Consider the following 25,374-nt stretch of genomic DNA (forward strand, 5'->3'; position numbering starts at 1 on the left):
GAGTAGCTGGGTACAAATCTCTCTAAAGTTTGTCTCTGTCTTGTATTCTCCATCCTATATTTCAAAAACAGGTAAGTTAAGAGCGTGAGTGTGAAGTGTGCTTGCAACTGGGTCCCAAAACACGCCAGCCAGTCTATATCAAAATGTTTGTTTAAAAGGCCTCATCAAACTCGGTACTTACTGTAAATCTCATTAATAAGGGGACCTGAAACATGAAGTTCATGTTTAAAAACTCGGGAAAATATCACTGAGGTAAACAAGATCTGCAGGAAGTAGGTCAAAACTCTTCCATAACCCGGTGTTGTACTGCTGAATTACACAAGAAAACATCTGGTTGCAGTTATGGCTAATAAAGGTGGTGCAACCGTTTACTGAAAATGAAAGACTGTGAGAATGTAAAATGGGATATATTAAATATTCCTGTACTCAGCTGGTAGCCCTGTGATCAACACTGCACATTGCCCCTTACCACAAAGCAGCTTGTCCTAAGAGAGTAAGAATTAGGCACTTATAAAGAAACATATAATTGAGCCTTGAATTTTGTAGCAGAGTGTCACCACGGTGAAATACTCTTCCCAGACACTTTATGAAGTACACCTTGCTAGTACTGGGTTGGAATCAATTTTGTCTTCAGAACTGCCCATAATTCTTTGTCGCATTGATTCAACAAGGTGCTGTAAACATCCCTCTGGGATATTTGGTCCATATTGACATGATAGTATCATGCAGTTGCTGCAAATTTGTTGGCTGCATATCGCATTCCACCACATCCCAAAGGTGCTCTGTTATATTGAGAACCTGGTGACTGTGGAGCAAATTTGAGCACAGTGAAGTCATTCAGGAAACCAGTTGGAGATGATCTGAGCATTGTGAAATGGCGCTTTATCCTGCAGGAAGTAGCCATCAGAAGATGGGTACACTCTGGTCATTAAGGAATGGACATGGTCAGCAACAATACTCAGGTAGGCTGGTGCATTCAAATACTAAGATGCCAAAAGTGTGCCAAGAAAATATCCCTCACATCATTACACCACCACCACCAACCTGAACTGTTAACTGATCCATCCTTCCATGTTTAAACCAAATTCTGACCCTAATGTCCTAAGGTTCGAGCAGAAATTAAGAATTGTCAGACCAGGCAATGTTTTTCCAAGCTTCTATTGTCCACTTTTGTTTGCGAATTATAGCCTCAGCTACCTGTTCTTAGCTGATATGAGATGCACCCGATGTGGTCTCCTGCTACTTTAGCCCATCAGCTTCCAGGTTTGACATGTTGTGCGTTCAGAGATGCTCTTTCTGCATACCTTGGTTGTAACGAGTGGTTATTTGAGTTACTGTTGAATTTCTATCCTCTCAAACTAGTCTGGCCATTCTCCTGTGATCTCTGCCATCAAGAAGACCTTTGCACCCTGAGAACTACCGCTCACTGGATATTTTCCCTTTTTTCATACCATTTTCTTTAAACTCTAGAGATGGTTGATCAGCAGTTTCTGAAAGACTCAGACCAGCCTGTCTGGCACCAACAACCACGCCACGTTAAAAGTCACTTCAATCACCTTTCTTCCCCATTCTGATGTTTGGTTCGAATTTTAGCAGGGCATCTTGACAATGTCTACATACCTAAATGCACAGAGCTGCTGCCATGTGATTGGCTGTTTAGACTCTTGCATTAACAAGCAACTGAACAGGTGTACCTAATAAAATGGTCGATGAGTGTATATCTAACCATCCATCCATCCAGTATCCAACCCGCTATATCCTAACTACAGGGTCACGGGGGTCTGCTGGAGCCAATCCCAGCCAACAGAGGGCGCAATACAAGAAACAAATGCTGGGCAAGGTGCCAGCCCACCACAGGAGTGTATATCTAACATACAGAAAATATGATTTTTGGGTGGAGTATTCATTTAATATATTGAGGGTATCCACTACAACATATCAAAATTAGTACTGAATGCTTAAGTATATCATACAATAATTGCTAAGAGGTGGCTACCATAAAAATGATTAATATGATTACCCTGAAAGTGTTAAATATTTAACAGAATGAAATGTTTACTACATTTTGTATTCATTACAGCAAGGAAGCTACATATGCCACACCAACTTCAAACAAAGTGCACCAAAATCCAAATTCTTAGCAAAAATGATAATTTCATAATATAACACAGTGGAATGGTTAAAGGGAGAAGACAAAGTAACAAATAAATAAAAGTCAAACAGAACCCTGTATAGCTATTAGCTTAACTATATAGGAACATGTCTCTAGTTATCAGTAGGGTGCCTTGCCCACTTACCCACCTTGCTAAAAGCGTAAAAACACTGGACTCGCTTCTGTCCCACACACACTACTCTGGATGCGGTATATCCTGGCCAGCTGAGCGAGCCTTTGCCAAAACTCACCATCCAAATCCAAGCTTAGCTGGCCGCTGGCAGGGAGCATCCTTTTCACCCCACCCTGGTGTAATTACTGCCTTCGGTGCCTTCTTACCTACAATGCCACTCTGAGTGGGCTAGCTGTGCTGGCCATTCTAAGATGGGTTGAAATCTAATTAATCAACATAGTCCTTGGAGTTTCAGCAAGAAAGTCTGAAGTGATCACCATCTATTGGAATGCACTTTGCTATCCAAATAGTAATAAAATGCATTGCATTTTTCATTTCAAAATATGATTTTACAAACTCCATAACAAATGGCATATAACGGAGACATTACAATTGGACACACACACACACACACCATTTGCCCTGTTATTAAATTGGATACTGTGGACCACAAGGGGGTGTAGTGCTCACCAAACCCCAACACCAACAGGCTGAAACACAAGTCTTTCCCAATAGCACACGTTTATTTAAGTTGGAAAGTGTTTTTTTTTTTTGCACCCCACTACACAGCACAGTACAAAGCACCAAAGATATAATACACAGTCCTTTCTTCTTTCTCTCTCTTCCTCTGTCGCCTCCACTCCTCCTCGCAAGCTTTGTCCTCCACCTCCCGACTCTAGCTCCCAGACTGATGGTGCTCTGGTGCAGCCTTCTTCTTGGGTGTGGTGGAACTGCTTCCTCCATTGACTCAGCTGCACCTGTAGCACCCCCTGGCGGGACCGATGGAGCCCAACAGGGCTACTCCAAACTACAACGCCCGACATGCCCTGCAGGGATCCGTGCTGCTGTAGCAACTATGGGGAGCTTCCCTGTAGTGTCTTGGGGAATATAGTGACTCCAATATGGTCTCTCCCTTGGTCCTTCCACCCAGCCGGCGTCCCAGTTGGGTAATGGCCCTGGCCCTGGCCATCCGCCACAATACACACAGCTGTTTTCAAGCATTCAGTAAACTGCTTACTTAGTTCCTATTCCTGCAATAAACAACACTGCCAATCCACTTGAGTTAAATATGGATCTCATTATATTGTAGTTGAGTAAATATACACATATTTGTATATATTTAGTTCACCCTTTATTTGCATGCATGCTAACTGTCATGATTTACTTCCATATTCTACACTGGATGAAAAATTAACATCCTTTTTGTTCCTACACATTCTAGATAAATGGATTCAAATGACAGGTAGACCTGGGTTTATGCTTCAAAAACTCTGATTAGGGTTAAGGGTTATTAAACACAAAAGGATCCCCTTATTGTGGAGGATTTATCATATGCCTATCCTTCTTTTCTGAAAGAAAGAAATGCTTTTTTATCAATCTTTACTCTGTATTTTAAAAATGTTAGCACATCTCCTCTAAAATTCTTATTTCTAAAATGCAGAAATCGTAAAAAGCAACGCAGACAATAAGTAATATGCGCAAAGTGATCTAACATCTACTTAGGTTTAACTATGATAGTGGGTTATTGTGCTATGAAGAGAACATACTGCTTTAAAAATACAATACAGCCTGCAATTATTATAATTGCATCAATTTAAACTATTCAAGTCAATAAAAATCAAAATAGATGTGCATAATGTACTCTCTACTAAAGGTGACATTAGAAACTTAACAGTTTGAATATTAAGCACTCGTCTTTAAAGTTTATGAAAAGTTCTTAAGAAAATCATGTTATCTAAATGTTAATGCGCATTTTTAATGTACTATGTAAAGTAGCATATTCATCTGTCAGTGTTCTCTAATTCAAATCTGACATTTAATATATTTACACTAAGTCCGGATGTCAAAATCAGTGTATAATTTAACAGGTCAAACTGTACTTTAAGCATTTCTTTACAGCTTATTTATCATTTGATATTTAGTATTCACACTACGAAGCTCTTAATAGGTAACAAACCACCTACCAGTGTGACACTCAGCTGCTTTCAGTTTCTTCCTCCACCACATTTTAACTCAATGATCCTCTGACGGCAAACGAGCAGAGCTGTTTATGGAATGTTGCACTTCCCTGCCGTCAGTACAAAGGCTTTTCAAAGTAAGATTCTCACAGAAACGTTCACCTCTGTGACATCACGCTCGTCTCTGAGAAAAGGGCAAGAGGATAACAAACAGACTCGGCGCAAGCACTCTATCACAGATCAAGCCAACCAATCCACGGCCATTTACTTTAATGAGATCTTTAAAAAAAGATGAGCTTGCCAAAGTGTGTAAAGTAAACTAGACAGAAGAGAAAAAGTGAAAACTGCAAAAGTCACACAATCCTTCAGAATGAGAAGCTGGTAGAGCACATTTATAGTGTAAGAAACAAAACATGGCTACTGTACATGGTGGTTAAAATAGTCTCTTTATAAACGTATGTATAGTGAAAAAAAGACTGTTTCTAAACAACTGCTTTAATGTGCCATTTAACAGTTGGCAGAGCCAAGGTGTCGAAATAACGTCTGTATTCTACTCCAAATGCGTTTCAATGCATTTTAAAGGATAAACGGCACATCCAGCATGCCTAGTGTGTAAATTACCTTTATCACAGTAAAAATACTAAAGGCTATTATATAATAATAATTAAAAAAAAACATTTACTCTCTCCAGCATTTCTACTTGTGCCACTGCCCCTTAGATCTGTTCATCATGGGCACTTACTGAAGGAAATACTGTGTTTTTACGCCCAGCATCTACAGTTTCTGATAAAATGTTTCAGCCAACATTTAGCTCACAGTTTTAATAAGCACTGTCACACATGTGCTCCTGGTAATCACCTTTCTGGCTTTGCTGAGGTAAGCAGTACCACTCTGGGATGAGAGGGGCCACTGTCCCCGCTTTCCCACCCACAGCTCCAAGAAGACACTCAGTGGGGGCATCTAACCAGCCACATTGTCCAGAGCTGGCCTCCAACCCATAAAACCAAGTGGTCCTCTGAGGATGGCATCTGACATTGGATCCAAAACCCAACATGGAGCAAGCGCCACAACTGATCTGTACCTTTCCTAATCTTGGAAAATCCTTGGACTAATGCCATCTTTTCCATTTGTGCCACCATGCACTTTTTTTGTCTTGTTCATTCAACAGAAACACCTGGCTGGTTCCCCACCATTCGAAGAGGCATGTGCTGTTCTGTCCACTGGAAACAGCACATATAATTTATAGTAGCTTGGTCTAAAACCTTATGCATATTCTGTCATTGTAAGGAGGTTTTGAAAGATATGTTAGGAAAATTTAGCTTTTGTACCATGCAGAGAAGCAATGTCTGAGTGCCATTTTCAGTGACTGTCTTATGCACTTTAAGCTATATAACTTTTTGAATGTGTCACAAGCTAAATTCTTTGTATTTATATAGCGCTTTTCTCACTACTCAAAGCACTCAGCAATTTCAGGTTAAGGGCCTTGCTCAAGGGCCCAACAGAGGAGAGTCCCTTTTGGCATTTATTGGAATTCGAACCAGAAACCTTTTGATTGCCAGTGCAGATCCCTAGCCACAGAGCCACCACTACACCCTATATCAGCAGGGTCCTACTCTGGGTGGGATGCCAGTGCATTAAAGTACCACTTATATTCACAAACACCATTAAAAATGCCATGTCTATTTTGAGTAACTTCAAATCGGGAGACAATACAAATTCTACGCAGACAGCAATTAAGATGGGGCTTGAACTCTGGTCCCTGTAGCTATGGGACAGCTGATCTAATCAATGTGTTACCATAAAATGAAGGTGGTCTATCCAGCAAAACCTTTTTGGACCCTGTAATACTGAATCAAAGGCAGGGGGGGCTACCAAACTTGGCAATGTCAAATGCAAGGTAAGAACCAATCCTAGACATGCACTTGCACAACTGCACTCACTCATCTAAGGTCATTTCAGAGTTGGCTACATAACATCCAAGGGTTTGGGATTTTGTATTTGGTACTTACAAAAATATTCAGGCAAACATGAGGAGAACGTTCAAATTCCATAAAGACAAGGACTGTGCCCGGCTTTCAAACTCATCTTTTGACGATTTTGCTGTAGGTTAACCCCAGTACCAAACTGGTGACCTCTGTTCAAAGTCACAGTTCCTGTTTTCCCTTTATTTATTATTCATTTAATACTCCTTTGTGTAATGAAAGAATTCTTGTAAGGTCCTAGTAATTTTATTACTTATATTAAAAATATGAAAACTAAATATTTTTGCAGCTGTATTACAATATGCAAGTCAGGGTGAGGTGGTGTAACTGTGCACCATGAGTTATTTATAATTTATTTACAACACACAACATTAAGGAAAACTCCTCTCAATGAATTGCTGGGACAGCACTAAGTAACACCTAGGCAAAAAATAGTTTTCCATAAAGTGTGTCTTCCTTTTTCCACTGCATAGGCAGCATCACATTTTGAAACATTATGGCTCACTTGCTTTCTCGTATACACTGGAGACACCATTAGATGCTTTGTATTTATCAGAGAGGGAGTCCTATGCACTGAGCAAAGGATCATGTTGTACTGATAATCACACAAGCCCACACAGATACAATTGGTTTAAGTTCATTTTCTTCTGTCAGGAAGACCCTTCATGTAATTCAATGCCACAGTGGAACTCCATCCAATCAGGAGTCAAATTTTCCACTAATTGCTGCCTTTGTAGCATTGTAGTAGACAACTGTCAAGTTCACCTGACGAGCAGGATGTCAATTGTGATGTGGGTTATCATGAACTGTAGCTCAATGTTTGAAAGAAATCGATATATTTAGAAGACAGCCATAAGCTGTCAAGCTGTTTTCATTGAGTGATGTTACATAGAGGTACTGTATGATTGACTACTATTAAACTTGTGTCCATCACCTTAAAAAATAAAGAACATTTCCCCTCTTCTAAGAGGTTCTTGACAAATGTCCAGCTTGGCATGCTCAAAATTAGGATTTTGAAAAGAAAGACAAATACTATATAGCTAAGAAAATAATATGTCTGCAAAGACCTTTTCAAGTGACATAAGGATTTATACTTAGTTTTACTCTGGTTACAGTATACCTCATTAAAGATCAAAGGTCATTTAGACAGTCATGTAAGACAGTTAAAGGCTACACATGAGAAGAGTATCTGGTTTCTGAATCCTATTTTTGTAAACCAAGTATTGTATCATCAGCTTAATCTAGAATCCATTGAGAGCTAAGTAATGTGAATCAGAGTAATGAATCTAATACCTGAGAGAATGAGAGAGTACATAAAATAGGCTTAGGAAAAAGCACCCCAACTTGGCTAATGGCCCATGCTGTACCATATTTCAACATGTAGCAAACAATCTAAAGATATAATAATTTGTGTGTGCATGTAGGAACTGCTGGCAAACAATTAACAGGCAATAACCTCACTAAATCTACGGTTGTTGGATCTGAAATATGAGTGTTATGTTGAGGTTGTCAGTTGTCTTCCACCTGTTTTAATCATGCCATGTCCCACGGTGGATGCCATACAAACACATCATACCATGAATCCTTTCTGTGCTGCATCAAGTACATTGTAAAAAGTTGGTGGTTTTAGCGTTAGCTTCTTTTGCAGAGTAATTTTTCAGTGTTCTATTGTGTTTCCCTTTTCTGGTTTGAATAATAATAATAATAATAATAATAATAATAATAATATGTCACGCATGTGCGAGTAGGAGGACGTTGTATGGACCAAGTGAAGGTAATTCCACGCCAGGCCAGGGAGTGGCGGGGTGCACTAAACCTTCTCTTGTTATCTCTATAGACCAGCCGTGGGAAAACCCATAGACATATATAGATAGACACTGCATTCGCTGCGTTGCCCAGTGGACATTATACGTCAGCATGTCCGCCCTAATGGAGTGGTAAAAGTGCCATTTCAACTAATACAGGTAGACATGGAAACCGGGTTTTCTGATGAAAAAACAATAACATTTAAAACAGTATCTTTAAATACAACAGATTCTGGCGAACCGTTTACATGCAATTATTAATGTCAATTATTAAATAATAATAATTATTTTTATTATTAAATAATTCCTCCCATATAAGTAACATTTCTCGGACTGCCTTCTTCCATCTCTGAAACATTTTTAGACTTATTTCCTGTTCTTACACAACACAGTACTGAAGTATCGGTTAATGCCCGAGTCACCTCACGTATAGATTACTGTAATGCTATTCTAACTGGCATCCCACAAAAACGTATCCATCGCTTACAACTTCTTCAAAATTCTGCTGCCAGGATAATAACCTGCTGTTCTAAATCCACTGAACATATTACACATACTCTCAACTTCACTGGCTCCCTGTTCACTACAGAATACAATACTAAATACTGCTCTTAACATTTAAAGCTCTCCACAGTCTCAACGATCTCCTACAGACTTGTACTCCTCTCGCTCACTCAGATCTTCATCTGCAGCTCGACTTTCTATACCACACATCAAACTCAGTGCAATGGGAGCTCGAGCGTCTCTCATAGTGCTCCTCAACTCGGGAATTCTCTTCCCTCTCATATATGTCAGCTCGATTCAATAACACATTTTAAAACTGCCCTCAAAAATTATCTTTTTAAACTGGCATACAAATTGTGAATTTTGCACTGTTATCTTTGTTTGTTTGCTAATTATTGCTTTTTGATTTATCATTCTCTTGTTTTAATTTTACTAATTTTGTTTAATTTTATTGTAAGGTGACCTTGAGTGCTAAGAAAGGTGCCTATTAAATAAAATGTATTATTATTATTATTATTATTATTATTATTAATTATTGAGACAAAAACTTGACCAATGTCTGAAAGTCAAAATAGTAAGACTGCAACTGGCAGCCTGGTCTTTCTTTTAACAGTGAAATGATACACTCAATGACAAAAATAAACAATTTTATTGTATATAAATTGATAATAATTTTTGAAAACATTTCACTCATTCCTCTCTCAATCTCTCTCTCTCTCACACACATATTCACACACACACAATGTGGTTACTTAAATATATACAGGATTGGATCTAAAATCCTTGAAACAGAACTATCTTACATAGCTTTTTCCGTGTGTTGCCACACTATAATTTGAGAGTATTCAGCCTGGCAATACAGTGGAGCCTTAGTTTGTAGAAGACAGACACAACTAAAGACATGAGCATAAAATGATGGTTGTCAATTTCAAACTGTGTTTCCTCAATGTGCTCCTTGAGAAAAAACACATTATCTGAACCAATCTCAGCCCGAACAAACTGATTGATCAAAGATACACTGACAGCTTGCCCTAATGTCGACTGTCGGATAACACGCTCAGCTACTTTGACCAACTTGACTGTACCCTCGGAAGGAATCATCAAACCTCCTTTGTTTTTTAATGTGAGCAAGTGGTACCTTTGATCGTATGATGCCGGTACAGTAACTGTTACCAAACTAGCACGGCACACATCACAGGACAGCTTTCTCAAAATCTGTTGAACGACAAACCCAAAGCAGGTTGGTAAGTAGCTATGGTCACACACAATTGCAGGCCTATTTGCAAAAGGGGATGGAAGCTCTTCTTTCTGTTGCTGCTGGTGTAGAGGACATCTCAACAGCAGACAGGGAGACAGTCTCATCCTGCGCTGCCACATTTCCAGATGTGCTTGGAGTGGCACCACACTGAACCTGAGACGGCGGAAAATAGCCTGGAACTGACCAGCTGAAGAGTTGTTATTCTAGCCCCCTAAAACACACATGCACCACTTTTACAGATCTTTACTCTTTTTCAGTTGAATTTCTTGAGAAAGAACACAAACTGCACTGCTAGTAACAGTTTGGCTTCATAAATTGTACAAAGTGATAGATTTACATGCTTGTCTGTCTGTCCCCACAAAACTGATCAATCATAGCTGTCAGTCTGAGGATATTAAAAAAAAAATGCAATTACCATGGTAACACAGCACATGAATGCATAGTTTTGCTAGCTTAGCCTGGCGTAGCTAAAGTTAAGATTATAAAACGGGATTTTCTAATGGCCAAATATAACCAAAACAATTGTTCAGCCTTACCTATGAAATATAATCCCCCGGGATCTGGTTTGGAGTGTACAGTAGTTTGTACAATCCGAAGCAGCACATGCGTGAGGCATCTTTATCCACTACTTTACTCCACAGCAGTGCCACTCGCAATATGGCGGCGACATTGACGTATGATGCTGCTGGTCATGTGGTGTCTATGTCTATTAATTCTATGTCGATGGGAAAACCTATCTGACTCAACCTTGAATGACGCCACTTCCGGTACCGATGGCTCGACTGACATCACTTCCGGTTCCGGTGCCTCAATTGATGTCAGAAGACGGCCACTTCTGGTTCCCCTACGTTACTTCCGGTCTGACTATTTAAACTGCCATCTTTGTAACTCAACTTAAGTTCTGTTTTGGACTCAGTCTTGTGAACATCTCTGTTCCTTTCAAAGCCTTTTGCAGCCAGGGATATTATACGGGTGGCTGCCCCAACCTTTTTAAGTGTGTCTAGTTTGATCATTTTACAAATCATAATAATAATTGTAGCTGTGTCTTTTCCAGTTTTCCAAAATCAAGCCGCTACTAAATTGAGAAGGTAGGATCCAACAAGAGTCAAACAGGTAACAAAAGAAATTTCTCAGTCCAATAAACTTTGTTTTAAAAAGGTTTAGTGAAAATTCAAAGGAAAACAGTTCACATAAAAATAGAGAAAAAAGTTATTACACACACAGGATAAAAGGCAAAAAAGGAAAAAATATTTCTTCTGCAAATTTAGCTTTTTCTTGTTAAATTTCAGTTACTTTCTATACTTAAAGGTTGCTGTTATTTTGTCATTTCTCTATGGCAAACTTACATATACAGTATATACTTTACTTAATACATTCAATGTGTTCTATATGTATGGCACATTCAATATGGTTTACCCTCTATGTCTTACCAACTGCAAGGCAGATCACAAACTAGAACTAATCTGTAGTCAGAGGGACAAGAAACAGATTATTCCATTTCAATCTAGTTTGTGGGGGATATAATAAAATTTCCAATTTACTATGCATTGATATTTAGGCAAACATTTTAACATAACTAGGAAAATCCATCCATCCATTATCCAACCTGCTATATCCCAACTACAGGGTCACGGGGCTCTACTGGAGCCTATCCCAGGTAACACAAGGCGCAAGGCAGGAAACACACCCCGGGCAGGGCACCAGCCCACCACAGGATAGACACACACACACACACAAACACACCAAGCGACAATTTAGGATCGCCAATGCATCTAACCTGCATGTCTTTGAACTGTGGGAAGAAACCGGAGCACCCGGAGGAAACCCACACAGACACAGGGAGAACATGCAAACTCCACGCAGGGAGGACCCAGGAAGCAGTAGCGCTACCCACTGTGCCACCATGCTGCCCCAACTAGGAAAATACTTCTATCAATTTAATATCCCTACAAACTAACAAATGTCTCTTGCAAATAATAATGTCTTTATTTAAATAGTACATATTGTGTATAAATGCGTCACAATTTGCTTTACAGTAAAAACCAAAACACAACCCAAATAAAATCAAAAGCAATCAAATCTACATAAACAAAATTGGCTTTGGTTGTTATTCATCCGTTTTTGCACACTAGGAACTTCATTTCAACCCTCAGATTACATCTTATCTGTTTGCTCGCTAATCACACAAAAACAGCTTAATCGATGTTCATAAAATTTTGCCTGTAGGTTGCCATTAGTCCAAGTTAAAATCCAGGATACATGGTGTCTCAAAAATGTAATCGAGTTGCAGGGGGGTGGTTGTAATGAGGGGGCAAAAAAATGCATCACTCCAAAACAGCACAGTCGAAGTTCATGAAATTTTGCATACATATTTACTGCTAATACAACTTAAAATCTACACTTTAAGGGTGTTTAAAAATTCCATTGAGAAACAGGGTTGTAATGGGGAAAGACCGCAAAACAAAAACTGCGTTATCACATCAAAACAGTCAGCTGAGTTCATCACTATCAGCCCCTAAAGCTGTCACTACAATTGAATTACAGTGCGTGACCTTTTTTCAAGATTGCTTCTGAGTTTTCACATCGATTTCTTCCGTGTAACACAAGGTGAGGGTGATTTTAGCCGCCATTCAAATTAATTAATACTTGCATATGACAAGGAAGTAAATAAATAAACATAATAGATAACTTTGTTGCTGTATGACCCTGGCTTTATCAATTAATTCATAAACACTGGAGATGCTATTTATCCAGGGCTGTTCTTATTCAAGACAACTTTAACATTGATGTGTAGTGTGTAGTAGCCGGTACAGCACTGTGATTTATGCTTTAAATGGCCAAACGAATACATATATTTTTTCTGTATTTCTATATTTTAAACAGACATATGCAAGTATTTTTGATTGTACAGAGAATCTGAGACGCTATGTGAGCCACAAACCAAGCTCTTTTAAAATGTAAACATCCTGACATGAATTAGAAAATAAAACACTGCAGACCTCAAATTTATTTTGGGAACTGTTAGAAAGAGGGGAAAAAAAGAGATGTGTCACTTATTCCATTAATGTAAGTAATCTCTGAACCAGAGGATATAAAGAGGACTGAAGCTTCTGTTTATTGTGTTCTAATAAGTTTAAATCTGGGGACTGTCTGGTTTTAGAAATCATCACTCCATGCAGTCAAGTCACCAGTGCACAGCAGAACAGCCAACGAAACCCAACAACAGACAAGACACTTGGCTTGTTCTTCTGATGGCAAAGACGCTTGTTCGGTGATGTTCATATGCTGCCTTCACTGCAGATTATCTCAAGAAATTGAGCAAGCATGTAAAGCGAAGTATTTCCTCTCTCTACAGATGTGTGTGTGTGTGTGTGTGTGTTTTGGGTTTGCTTTAGGCTTCAGATAAAAGAAGCTATTTATCAAGGAGATTGTATTCCCTGCAAATAATATCCTGTTTGCTAAAAAGTAGTACAAACCTCTTAAAAAATAATTTGTACAATAATGCTATAAGACATTCATTGAATTAGTAACTATGTTATTTTGGGGAAAATACATTTAATCATGGCTTCCTAATTTAACACACCATATTTTAAAATGTATGCTTTAATTAGGTAAACATATATGCAAACAATTCATTTTTTCACAAACCTGTTGTTTTGGGGAAATTTTTGCCTGGACCACCAAGAGTCTTGCATCCTGCAGGGCTGAGCATACGACCGAGCTGGCAGTCATTATGGAACAGGGAAAGCCAGTTTTGGCATGGGAAGCTCCAGGTCTTATCCCTCGCAGTGTTGGTGACTGATACTTCTTCCACATACCATGCCTGCTGTTTCTCAAGTCCATCATGCTTTTAACAAAAAGAAATACCAATACTTAAACAATTTTCGCAGTCTTGAAACTGTTATTTTTTTCACTTTATTGCCATTTGTTTGCAGAAGGCCACTTTAATTCTCCAGTGGTTTCTGGTCAATTACATACAGCAGACCCACTCTGTTGAGCTAGAATCTCACAGGACATAGGAGGATTGCCATTTGGTTCCAGCACACTTTGAGGACTGATTCAAACAACTTGTACTACAATATAATATGTTTTTGCACTTTTTGCTGTTTCATTTTGTTTCTAACACTGCAATTATTCTTCAAAATTAGATATACCTTTGGCCAAACAATGTTCAGGCTATATTTAAAGAATAGGTATTTTACATTTGTAAATTTATGGAAAGTGGATCACTGGATCACTTGAGGACTAGTAAACTAGGCAACCTCTGCAAGTTCAACATGGATAAAGTGTTACATCTTTTGGAACAGTGTATTTTACCATAATAAGATCTTTCAAAATGAATTAACATTAACAACTCATCTACAGTGGTGGTTCTCAACCTTGTCTATTCCCTGTACCCTACAAAATGTTTGATTTATATTATATTTGATCCACGTATAAAAGTAATATCACATTTTAAGTGATGGGTGCCGGCATGCTGCTAAGCTTTGTCCCTCGATAACACCTACACTGCAATTCAAAAACAGATGTGCCACACAATTAAAATGGTTGTGCTGTTGCCTAGAAAGCGAGCAGGGGAGATAGGCAGAGTGTAAGCAGCAGGTGTTGCATCTAATTCAGAACCCCTTGTTCCCCCCCCCTCCCCCCCTCCAGCAAAAATGTCAATAAAACTTTGAAATCAGTGATGTGTCAAGAACAGGGTTTGCAAAAAAATCAATACTGGACCTTCTCTACGGATCATTGTAAGGTCCAAATTCCACTCTCATAAAAAAAGTTATTCACCTTTATGAATGATGTGCCCACATAAGTGACACAAGTGACAATTGTGCTTGCAGTGCTTGATTCTTTTCATACCATAGGTCAAGTTCACTGGGCTTGATATTAAAATTCCAATATTCTGCACTTTCTTGTTGTCTTCAATGGATATAAGGTAATCGCTTCATTGAGGTCATCAGGTGGGCACCCTGCTTGATCATTTTTTCGTTGATTATCCCACGACACCTCCATAGGGCATTTCAGGTGGGCCCGCCTCTGCTTTTACTCCTTGCTTGTCATTTTTCAGCCCAGTTGGGATCATTTCTCTTCAGCCAAATCCAGTTGCTACTTCATTCGGCAACTTCTGAAAGCAACTTGATGACCTGTTGGAAGGCCTGCTCTTGTACCCCCACCCCCTTTAGAAGCCTGATTGTTGATGTGGCTACAAACCCTGTACACCCTACCTCTACCAGGTGCACCTGGGTACACTAGCTGCGTTGTTCTGCCTCAGATGTCTGCATACCTAAGAAGTTTACGCTTACATGCCTCATCAACTGCTGCCTCCCATGGAACTGATGAACAAGTACTTCTGCAAGGTTGACCACAAGATCAGGTCCAGCGTAAGGCTAGATATAATAATTTCTGTCAGAAAAGCTTGTAATTTAGATCAACCTGCATTTTCCAGTCCCAGGCAGTCCTCGGGACAGTCAGGGCCTTTCTTGTAGACAGCTTCACTTAAGATTGTCATGCTCTTATCAATGGGATGGTGTTTGTGAATACAGTGATCGGGAGTGGGCAGGCATTGGTGGTAGATCTCCTTTATTCCAGAGTAATCGCCAGTTGTTGTAGAACCTGGTTATGCCTCCAGGTGTAGTGACCTTGGGACAGACTGGCTTTAAAGCCGGTGAGGATGTGCTTTAACGTTGCTGGGATTTGGCAGAGTGAGAACATAATGAATCTGCTCAAACCCATTGATGTAGGTTCATGGATTTGGGAAGAACATCACAGGTGGTTCTGGTAATGAAGCTGATTCTGAGATCTTTCATCATCCACAGATTCTTCCAGGTGAGCTTACAATGCTCCAGATTTTCCCAGTTAGTCCACTGGCCCAGTTTGGCCTATAAGACTGCCCTTGCATATCTCTCTGCCTCATCTTGCTACCGAACCTCAGCAACCACCAACTGTCTTCTCTGGATATATGTTGAATTACACAATGTAGGTTGAGTTTTCCCTAACCCAAACTCAAAGCCACCACTTCCTTGTTGCATGTGTCCCACAATGTCTCTGAGTCTAACAGCTGAGTCCACTTCCTCTCTGTTGTCTGTATAGGAGCAGCTGCTCGTATTATAGCATCTTGGGACTCTGTCAGGTCCAGCCTTACTTTGGTGCATTTGTACTCCTCTGTAAAGCTTGAGACAGGCAGCCTTAGCACACCATGTCCATATAAACCAAAGCTGCTAAGGCACTGTGGAAGACCTAGCCACTTCTTGATAAATGAAATGACTGTCCTCTCCAGCTTCTTGATTTTGGAGATGGGGACCTCATAGACCATTAGAGGCCACATCAGATGGAGGGGGCAATCCAAACTGCAGACACCACGGTTTCAATCTACCAGGAAGCGAAGTCTGGGTCTATAACAGCAAGGCCGTTGATGTTTGATGTTTCACTGATGTGAAATCTCTGGTCCATAAGTTTTCCTCAGACGATGGATATGCTCCTGGATTTGCTGGGTTTCATCTTCTTCTTTGCCCGTGTTATATTGGCATGCAGCTTTTCCAGCAAAAGCTTGGTACATCAGACAGTTGACATCTGGGTGGTGATGTCATCTATGTAGGCTCGAATGGGAGGTAATCACTGTCCAGGCTGAGTCATCCTCCTACAGCCCATTTTGAGGCTCAGATGATCACTTCCAGTGCCATAATGAAAGCAAATGGGAAGATGTTATACCCTTCTATTATTCCCAGTCATTGCCCAGGAGAACAGGAACACTAACTAATAAATGACAGCACACTGCAAGACATTGGTCGCACCATGATAAAGTAGGACTGCACACTTCACTCATCATCATAATGCAGCCTTCCTTTTTATTGCACCCCTGAAATGCATCCCAGGTTGGAAACCCCTGATCTACAAGTTTTAGTGAGTGCACATTAATCTTTTCAACAAGGAATACAACAAAAATAACTAGAACCTCATTTAGTAACTCCACAGTGATGTATTCTAGAGAGATCTTCAAACCAACAACTTACTGATAAAAATAATGTTGAAAAAAATCATCAAAAAATTACATTTTAATAACTGTAGCAAAAATATAAATTCATCAAATAATGTTATGCAACATGATGGATGTAGCTACAAAAGGTGGATTACATAAATAGTACCTCCAAAACGATGTTTTTGATGTCTCCAATTTCAGGTCCATAAAGTCTGAATGTGTGACTGGAACCTCTGCTGAACTGAAAACTACTAAGTTCTCCTGATTTGGTGGATCCTGAACCTTTAAAAAGGCGCTGTTTGTTGAACTTTCCTTTTGAGCCTTTCATCTGAAGAAACACCTAAAAATGGAAATTCAATACAAATGGAATCTAAAATATTGGTCTGACACACCACACCTTAGACCACTGTGTTATAGTGTCACATCATAAAGATATCTTTTCATGTAAATATTGTAAGTGAGACATGGGATAGACGGGCATAACGACCAGGAGAGGGGAAGGTTCCTTACCTGGATGGGATACCTGTCCATCCACTCGGGGCCTCCCATTTGGGTAAGGAAGCCTCTCCTCTCCTGGTCTCCTGTGCCTCACTTACAATATTCGTCCACCCCTCTGTCTTCTGATCTCACTTTATTTTTTACCGAATCAAAGGTGCCAAAACATACCCCTTAGTAACCATGGCCAAAAGTTATGAAACATTGCTGCATGTGACGCTAGAACATCACAGCGCAAAATTACGCACACACTCATACTCCTTCATGTGTAATTAGTAGCTTATTATAAAAAATACAGCTTTTGTTGTGGGTGAGCTTTAAGCCTGCTATAAATATGCAACAAATGGCCCCTGGAAAATCTCTGGATTAGAGTAATGCGTTAGAACTGGCTGCAATGCAAAATGATTACCTAAATACAGTAAATCACGGGAAATTTTATCAATATGTAACCTTTGTTATTAAATCAAATAAATGCCCATTATAATTGACTACTTTAAAACAAATTATAACTATATGAGAGAAACAGGAATAATCAACACACCTTTGCTGTGCCAAAAAGATTAAAATAGAAAACAAAAAAACACCCTATTTATTCAAGATATATACTGTATACATGTATTAAAACACATATTCAAATAATACTTGTCAAAAAATAGTGCTACTGTTGCTGTGCATGAAAAGTATCATGACAATATGTCTTAAAACTTTAAGAATGTATTCACGTGAGTTTTAAGCCATTTAAATTCATATCCCAGTATGTAAAGAACTGACAGTTTTGAATGAAAGCTTCCATTCATATTTTTAAAGCTCAGGATTTTTTAAGAGTGGGCAGCCTAGTTCACATGTACACCTTACTAGATTGCCTTTGAATTTATTATCAGCTCATTTTCTCTCTAATACTATATACAATAGTGTAAATAAAACAAAACCACTTTTTTATGCAGTGAAAATTCCAGCCTCTTACCTTTGCATCAGTGCTTGCATTTTTTCGGTCTCCTGTTTTTACTGTGACGTTATACAAGACTTTATCCTCGACTGATGATCTTGCCTGCAGACTGCTAGCTCTTGAGCTCAGAGATCTATGGATGGGTGCACTTTTTGGTCTCTTGATGTACAAAAAAGAAACATAAATAAGATTTTGTAGCTTACACATTTTAAGTGAACAACAGGGTCATGAGCTGCCTTTAAGGGGCTGGGAAAGAGAATCAGGCACACATGGTTCAGATAGGGCCTATCGTTAGCTCTCCAAGGTCCTGGAAGAATTTGTTTCAGAATCCTCCCTGGCCACCACTCTGTCTCTTCTGCATTAATTGCTCTGACAGTTGTACTTTCTGCGCACTATACAGTACATGACAGAACACAATCAAGCAGACATGTCCCTTCCCAGCACACTGGCAGAGATGATTTGCTTTGTCCCTTTTTCTTTCTCTCTTACACATATTGTGGAGGATTGTACAAGGTATTTTCCTCTTCGTTGTGCACCTCTAGCAAATCCAGCCACACGTCTTCATTCTGACAAATATTCACAGAGTTATGACATTGTACAGCTTGCGTCACTATTAGCTTGTAAAAATCACAAACCTTTTTCTCTCCTTTTTGTATGAAAACATAAGATTAAAATTCTTCCCCAACCATCACTATAAGCTACATGGGGTAAGTACAATATAAAAAATAGAGTATTCCTTTAAACCCATTAATAATATAAAATTAATACAAATTTACAAAACTAAAAACAAAAATGCTATTTATATTTTTAAAATGTATTTCAGTGTACCAAGTTTTGGAAATGTTGCTCTTCAGCTCATCTACTATCATTAGATGTCTGATTTTCTTAATACAGAAATAGACGTCCATTATCAGGTCTTATCAGTCACTCAGTGACTAACTAATGTACTCAAAGCTCTGGGTTTGGAAGGACAGATAAATGAGAAAAATAAAGTATGTGTTTTGAGCATGTTACATAGACACATGGGCTTACAAAATATGGCATCATAAACACTAACTTTGTATGACAGGAGAACTACATGTTGTTATAAGGGGGATTCAAAAGTCCTCTGTAAATGTCAAATAGTGGACGGCACAAGATGACTTCTACGGCTACTAAATGCTAGGGACTTCCATTAGGAACCAAAACATTATTACAAAAAAAAAAAAAAAGTCAGAATGTGATCATTTGTTGAGGATCTTCAAAAAGAGATAAAGAGACCTTACACTCAGCTAGAAAGCCAGAGCTCCTTACCGATGAATGAGAGTGGCATGCTGCCTGAAAACCATACTTGCGGGTATAGAAGTCAAAGAGATGAGGGTCACTGAGGGAGTTGTACTGTGGGAAAGTCATTTGTCCAATCTTATTCCGCTTCCCACTAAGGTTGGCACTCATGGTTCGAGCTGTTAGGAAAAACAAAACACATACTCTCAAATCCAGTAGAGCTGGACTTCATAGCATTTAATGTTAAATGAATTACATTTTGCCTGAAAAAGGGGCCTGACTTGCCTTGAAAACTTGCGTATTGTAATCTTTTTAGTTAGCCAATAAAAGGTGTCATTCTGCTTGGCTTTTCTCTGTGTTGAATGAATAAAACTGAGAAAAGGGGTGTATGTGGAAGTTTCACTTCCATTTTTTGTATTTCATCTGCAATTCCTCTGATGAAAACTAGTTAAACTGAGTAGGTTTGTCGTCACTTCTATGTATTTCCAAGTATTCTTTGTTACTAAGGAAATGAAAGGCGTAGAATCTTGAAGCATTTGATAAGTGTATAAGTCAGACTCTTAACAGCCACTAACAAATCACATTTCTGAAGGAGAAAGAAATTTTTCATGTGTTTCTTCACTATAAGTAAAAGAAAAAGCTTTTACACAAGCAATGAAGATTAGATCTACTTTGTGAGAAAATGAAATCACTGCTTGTCATTCAGGGCACATGTTCATATCCTAAAAGCACTTACAGTAACTGTATGAGCAGCCAGTGGGCAGTTTGATTTTGTTTGCAGGCTTGCTAGTACAAATAAGCCTGCTCTCCCTGGTTGGGCCACTTAAACATGATTTTTCAGTCAAAAAGCTATACATCTCATTGTTTTTTGTTTTCAATTTTGACTTTTTGTATCTCATATAAGCATCATTTGTTTATTAAAATGCATGTGAAAAATGCAGCAAGTCATTCTTAACGTAATGATCACTGAACCTTTTACATTATAAGGCACACGACAGTTTTTAATTTTTATCAGAATATACTTTAACACCAGAGCATTCATTTATGTAGGAGAAGCAGGGTGATGAAATAAAAAGTAGTCAACATTGCTAACCTGCAAAGGGTGCTCTCCTGCTTACGGCTGACTCCACTGACCTACTGTTCAGAGTTACTCGATGTCGGCGTAAAGAATTTGTCCAAGCTTCTGTTTTGACACGAGGATCATTCCAAGTTGGTTTACCCCGAGGAGGAGAGACATCTCTGAATTGAAAACCTAGAAAGAGCAACAGCAAAGCAAAATAGTCGAAAAATGTTAACTGAAGGTTTAACTTTTATTTTCCATTTATCTATTTATCCATGAGCTTATTTTCTAATTTGACAATTACTAGCAAAGGCACCAAAAACTTTTCCAAAAATATTCAGTCATTAAAAATTGTAACATTCTGTGATTGTCATATGGATTATGAACCTTTTAAACTATAGTTGACTTAATAACAAGACGAGAGCATGGTGGCACAGTGATTAGCACTATTGCCAGATAATTTGAAGATGGTCACTAAAGAAAAGTGGCTCCATGATCAGTGCTTCAGAATAATTGCTCCAGAGTCTCGGGTTATTTTCTTTTCTCAAGGAATGTTCTAAAGATTTGCAGGAGTCAGACAGGAGTCAAATACTTGACAGACAGACATGCTCTTACCCTTGTCCTTCTAAGCCCAGTGTGGTACAAAGCAGATGTTCACCAAAGACTATGAGGGTTACAACAGGTGAAGCAGAGTGCTGAATGATGGCTGGCTATATTTGGTCATCATTTGGTTTAACAATGAGTATTATGTATTGTTTTCACTCCATTTTGGCACTGCTTTAAATTTTATCCTAGAATGTTGGTTGTCCGGACCCTAGTGAGTGTATACATATATTTAAATTTAGTGTAGCAATTGCAGTATCTGGAGGCATCAAAATAGTAGCCTAAAGTTCAGATTTAAAAGCTGTTGCAGTTCTACAGAAATGGAAGAGGTCTAGTCTATGTACGGCAGCAACCATGAGAAAGTGAAGTAACAGTGACAACTAGGTCACAAAAAAGCTTTGGTAAACATAAGGTTTACTTTTTTCATTATTTTGTAGTTCTTGATTTTAGAATGCTCTTGTCAGTTGTGAAGTAGTGTGTATTGGTGCATATAAGCTGTTTACTGAAAGAATACATGAGCTGAGAAACAATATAATCTTCTCACAGCGAAAAGGTAATCTATGCAAAAACAGAATCTGTCTTCAAGATCAAGGTTATATGCATTAATACACCAGTCTGGGCATAAGACGGTTTTGTGAGTGTGTTTATCAGAGATTAGCTAACAATAGGTGCTCTGCTTCAAAAGCACACTTAACTGTAAGTCATTGTATTAATTGAGGTGTTAGATTCAGCCTGGCCAATAAAAAAATGAAAAGCAGCAATTATTTTGCCCCCTAACTATGCCGTCAGTTATAGTAATTAGTTTTCTTACTGATTCATCAATGAGCTACAAGCCACAGGGAATTAAGAACTCTTGATATCAGAAATGTTGCAGCAGTGAGACTGCCAGAACAGGGTAACATGTGACATGAGCAAAGCACCCAGGGCATAAATCACAAGACTGCTACACCTTGGAGACATCTTACAAATGGACTCAGAAATGAACATGATCATGAGAATTTTTTGATAGTAGACGAAGTCTGTTGAACTTCAACACAATAAGTAAAATGTCAATAACATGAATCCAGTTTTAAAGAATGTATTAAGGAGATGAACAAGGCCAGCTCAGAAAAAAAAAACTTTGAAAAAGAAGAGATAAAAGAATAAAGGTATTCCTTTCATCATCCATCAGAACTTCTGGGACACCAGTCCACCTTCTGCATCTGCCTCAAGGACGAATAAAGAACATAGGATGGTCAGATCGCCTTGTCCAGTGCCGGGATGACGTGCACCAAAGTAATAATTGCCCCTTATAATTTATCGTAACTTACATATCAAATTATTTTTGTAATGCAAGCAAACTCCTGTCAATCATGACACAGAGGAGTAGCTTCAGTGACAGACTTTTGTCACTGTCCTGCTTCACTGACAGACTGAGGAGATCGTTCCTCCCCCACACTATGCGACTCTTCAATTCCACCCGGGGGAGTAAATGCTAACATTAATTTTATTTTAATTCTTTTCATTTTTATTACTATTTACTTTAATATTGTTTCTTTGTATCAGTATACTGCTGCTAGATTATGTGAATTTCCCCTTGGGATTAATAAAGTATCTATCTATCTATCTATCTATCTATCTATCTATCTATCTATCTATCTATCTATCTATCTATCTATCTATCTAACAGTTAGTCAATACAAAAAATAATGGAAATGTATTCTTTCATCACAAATAAAAGTACAAATATTTTGTTTATGCCTCAATATTTTGCACAATGGACAAAAAAAATACCTTCAATGATGATAGAAAGGCAGAAAAACGCGTTTTAAAAGCATCAACACCAATACGGGTCGCAGCAAGTAAATGGCAGCAGGAAATATGTCAGATAATGTTTAATTTTTCCAGATAATATTATCAAATTCAAAATTAAAAAGCTCATAAAAAGTCAACCCCTAAATGTTATATTATATTTGCATTTTAAAGGAACTTTACACTCTACAAATAGCATGTTTTGGTACTCACTAGTAACTTCTTTCATATTTATCTTGAGTAAAACTGTGAATATTCTGTGCAGTCTAATTTTGTCTTTGTTCTAGTTACTCCAGATGCAATGTCATGCCAAAGCCTGTTACATCTACACAAATAACTTGTTGTTATGTTGAGTTGACAGATGAGAGAAGAAGAGAAAACGTGTGGAATTTACTCTCTGGGTAGTTTTGCTTAATGTTGAGTGTAAACAAACTAAGGGTCAGCCACCAAAGGAAACTGTGTATTTAAGAATGGCTCTGCATCCGAAACAGGGTGGTGATGCATCAGGATCATCATCATCATTCACTCTTATACACACAATAAAATAACAATTCTTAACAATGTAGTTAAAAAATTGCAATGTCCAGTTGAAGAAGGTAAAATAAAGTAAGGAAATAAAGTAGCTTAAAAGTTACATAAGAACCTCTCACTTATTATGGTGCATAATAAAAAAATCTACTTGAAATAAAGCAATGTCTTTTATAAATTATCTATTGGCTGTGTTTGTTTAAATGTCAGTAAGTTGCAATCTCAAAGAAATATAAGCATAATTAATATAAGTAGATATCTATATACACATATATATATATATATATATATATATATATATATATATATATATTTATCCATCAATCCATTATCCAACCTGCAATATCCTAACACAGGGTCACAGGGGTCTGCTGGAGCCAATCCTAGCCAACACAAGGCAGGAAACAAACCCTGGGCAGGGCACCAGCCCACCACAGGACGCACACACACACACCAGACACAATTTAGAATTGCTAATGCACCTAACCTGCATGTCTTTGGACTGTGGGAGCAAACCGGAGTACCTGGAGGAAATCCACGCAGAACATACAAACCAGGAGGACCCGGGAAGCGAACCTGGGTCTCCTAACTGCGAGGCAGCAGCACTACTCACTGCGCCACTGTGCTGCCATATATATATTGCCAACCCCCCTGGTCTGCACCAAGGAGACATGGTCACTCCTCCAAAACCCCCTCTTAAATGATGATACAATTGTAAACAAATGCAGTTTTTATTTACCTCCACTTTGCTCGATCAGCTGCTGGCTTGTTGCTGCTGTGCCACGTGATCTGCATCTCGTGCAGCGCTTCAGACATTCAAAAGTCTGTACAGCAGCTGTCCTACTCTTTGTCTTTTATTTCCAGCCCCAGGCGTGGTTAAATCTCTTGGCACAAAGTCTTGTCTCACTGGACATGGGTTCTTGACATTTTTTAGTTTATAATTTAAAATCAAAATAAGAATCTGAAAATCTAAAAACATCACATTAAAGTTTGATAAATTCTGAAAAGAATGATACCAAACATATATATGTAGGTTTTAAAATAAGCCTGATTTAAAGCGTGACATAAAATCGTTGCAGAAAATCGATTTTATATATATAGAGTACTAGCAAAATACCCGCGCTTTGCAGGGGAGAAGTAGTGTGTTAAAGAAGTAATGAAAAAGAAAAGGAAACATTTTAAAAATAATGTAACATGATTGTCAATGTAATTGTTTTGTGACTGTTATGAGTGTTGCTGTCATATATATATATACAGTATATATATATATATATATATATATATATATATATATATATATATATATATATATTGTCAGGGATGCCAGGGGCAACGACCCGGCCGGGACGCCTTGAGGGACCGGAAGAGGGTCTACGCCCACCCTGGATCACATGGGGGCCGCCATCCTGGTTGCATTGGGGGCCACGGATAGAGGGCTTGGAAGCCCAACCCTGTAGGGGCCCGTGGTCACCGCCAGGGGGCGCCCCAATGCCTTGGGAAGCCTGGACCTCAGCACTTCCGCCACACCAGGAAGTGCTGGGGGGAAGAGAAGCAGGGACACCCGGAGAGCTTCCGGGAGAACAGCCGGCACTTCCGCCACACTGGGGCATGTCGGCGGGAGATTGCCGGGGAGCACCTGGAGCTCATCTGGGTGCAGATAAAAGGGGCCGCCTCCCTTCATTCGGTGCGAGAGTCGGGAGCGGAGTGGACTGACCTGGAAGAAAGGAGGCAAGGAGGCGGCCTGAAGGAAGTAAGGCATTGAGTGGCCAGGACTTTGGGGAATTTGGGGATTTGTGGTGCACTTTGTGACTTATATATTTGTAAATAAACGTGTTTGTGGGTGAAATGAACATGTCCGCCTGTCTGTGTCTGGGCCGGTCTCCACAA

The 25,374-nt window shown here is 38.9% G+C and overlaps 1 protein-coding gene across 1 annotated transcript in view; it reads right to left on the reverse strand.

The window, feature by feature from the left end:
• Positions 1 to 25,374, reverse strand: part of LOC120527337 (lipoxygenase homology domain-containing protein 1-like) — a 247,802-nt gene that overhangs the window by 214,794 nt on the left and 7,634 nt on the right. Inside the window, exons 2-6 of the mRNA XM_039750623.1 lie at positions 20,599 to 20,757; positions 19,536 to 19,684; positions 18,261 to 18,401; positions 16,968 to 17,141; positions 13,480 to 13,678 (exon numbers count right to left, since the gene is read on the reverse strand). Of these exons, the coding sequence (XP_039606557.1) occupies positions 13,480 to 13,678; positions 16,968 to 17,141; positions 18,261 to 18,401; positions 19,536 to 19,676 (655 nt within the window). The 5' untranslated portion in view covers positions 19,677 to 19,684; positions 20,599 to 20,757. The remainder of the gene's footprint in view (positions 1 to 13,479; positions 13,679 to 16,967; positions 17,142 to 18,260; positions 18,402 to 19,535; positions 19,685 to 20,598; positions 20,758 to 25,374) is intronic.

Source organism: Polypterus senegalus, chromosome 4, assembly GCF_016835505.1.
Source record: "Polypterus senegalus isolate Bchr_013 chromosome 4, ASM1683550v1, whole genome shotgun sequence".
Lineage (NCBI taxonomy): Eukaryota > Metazoa > Chordata > Cladistia > Polypteriformes > Polypteridae > Polypterus > Polypterus senegalus.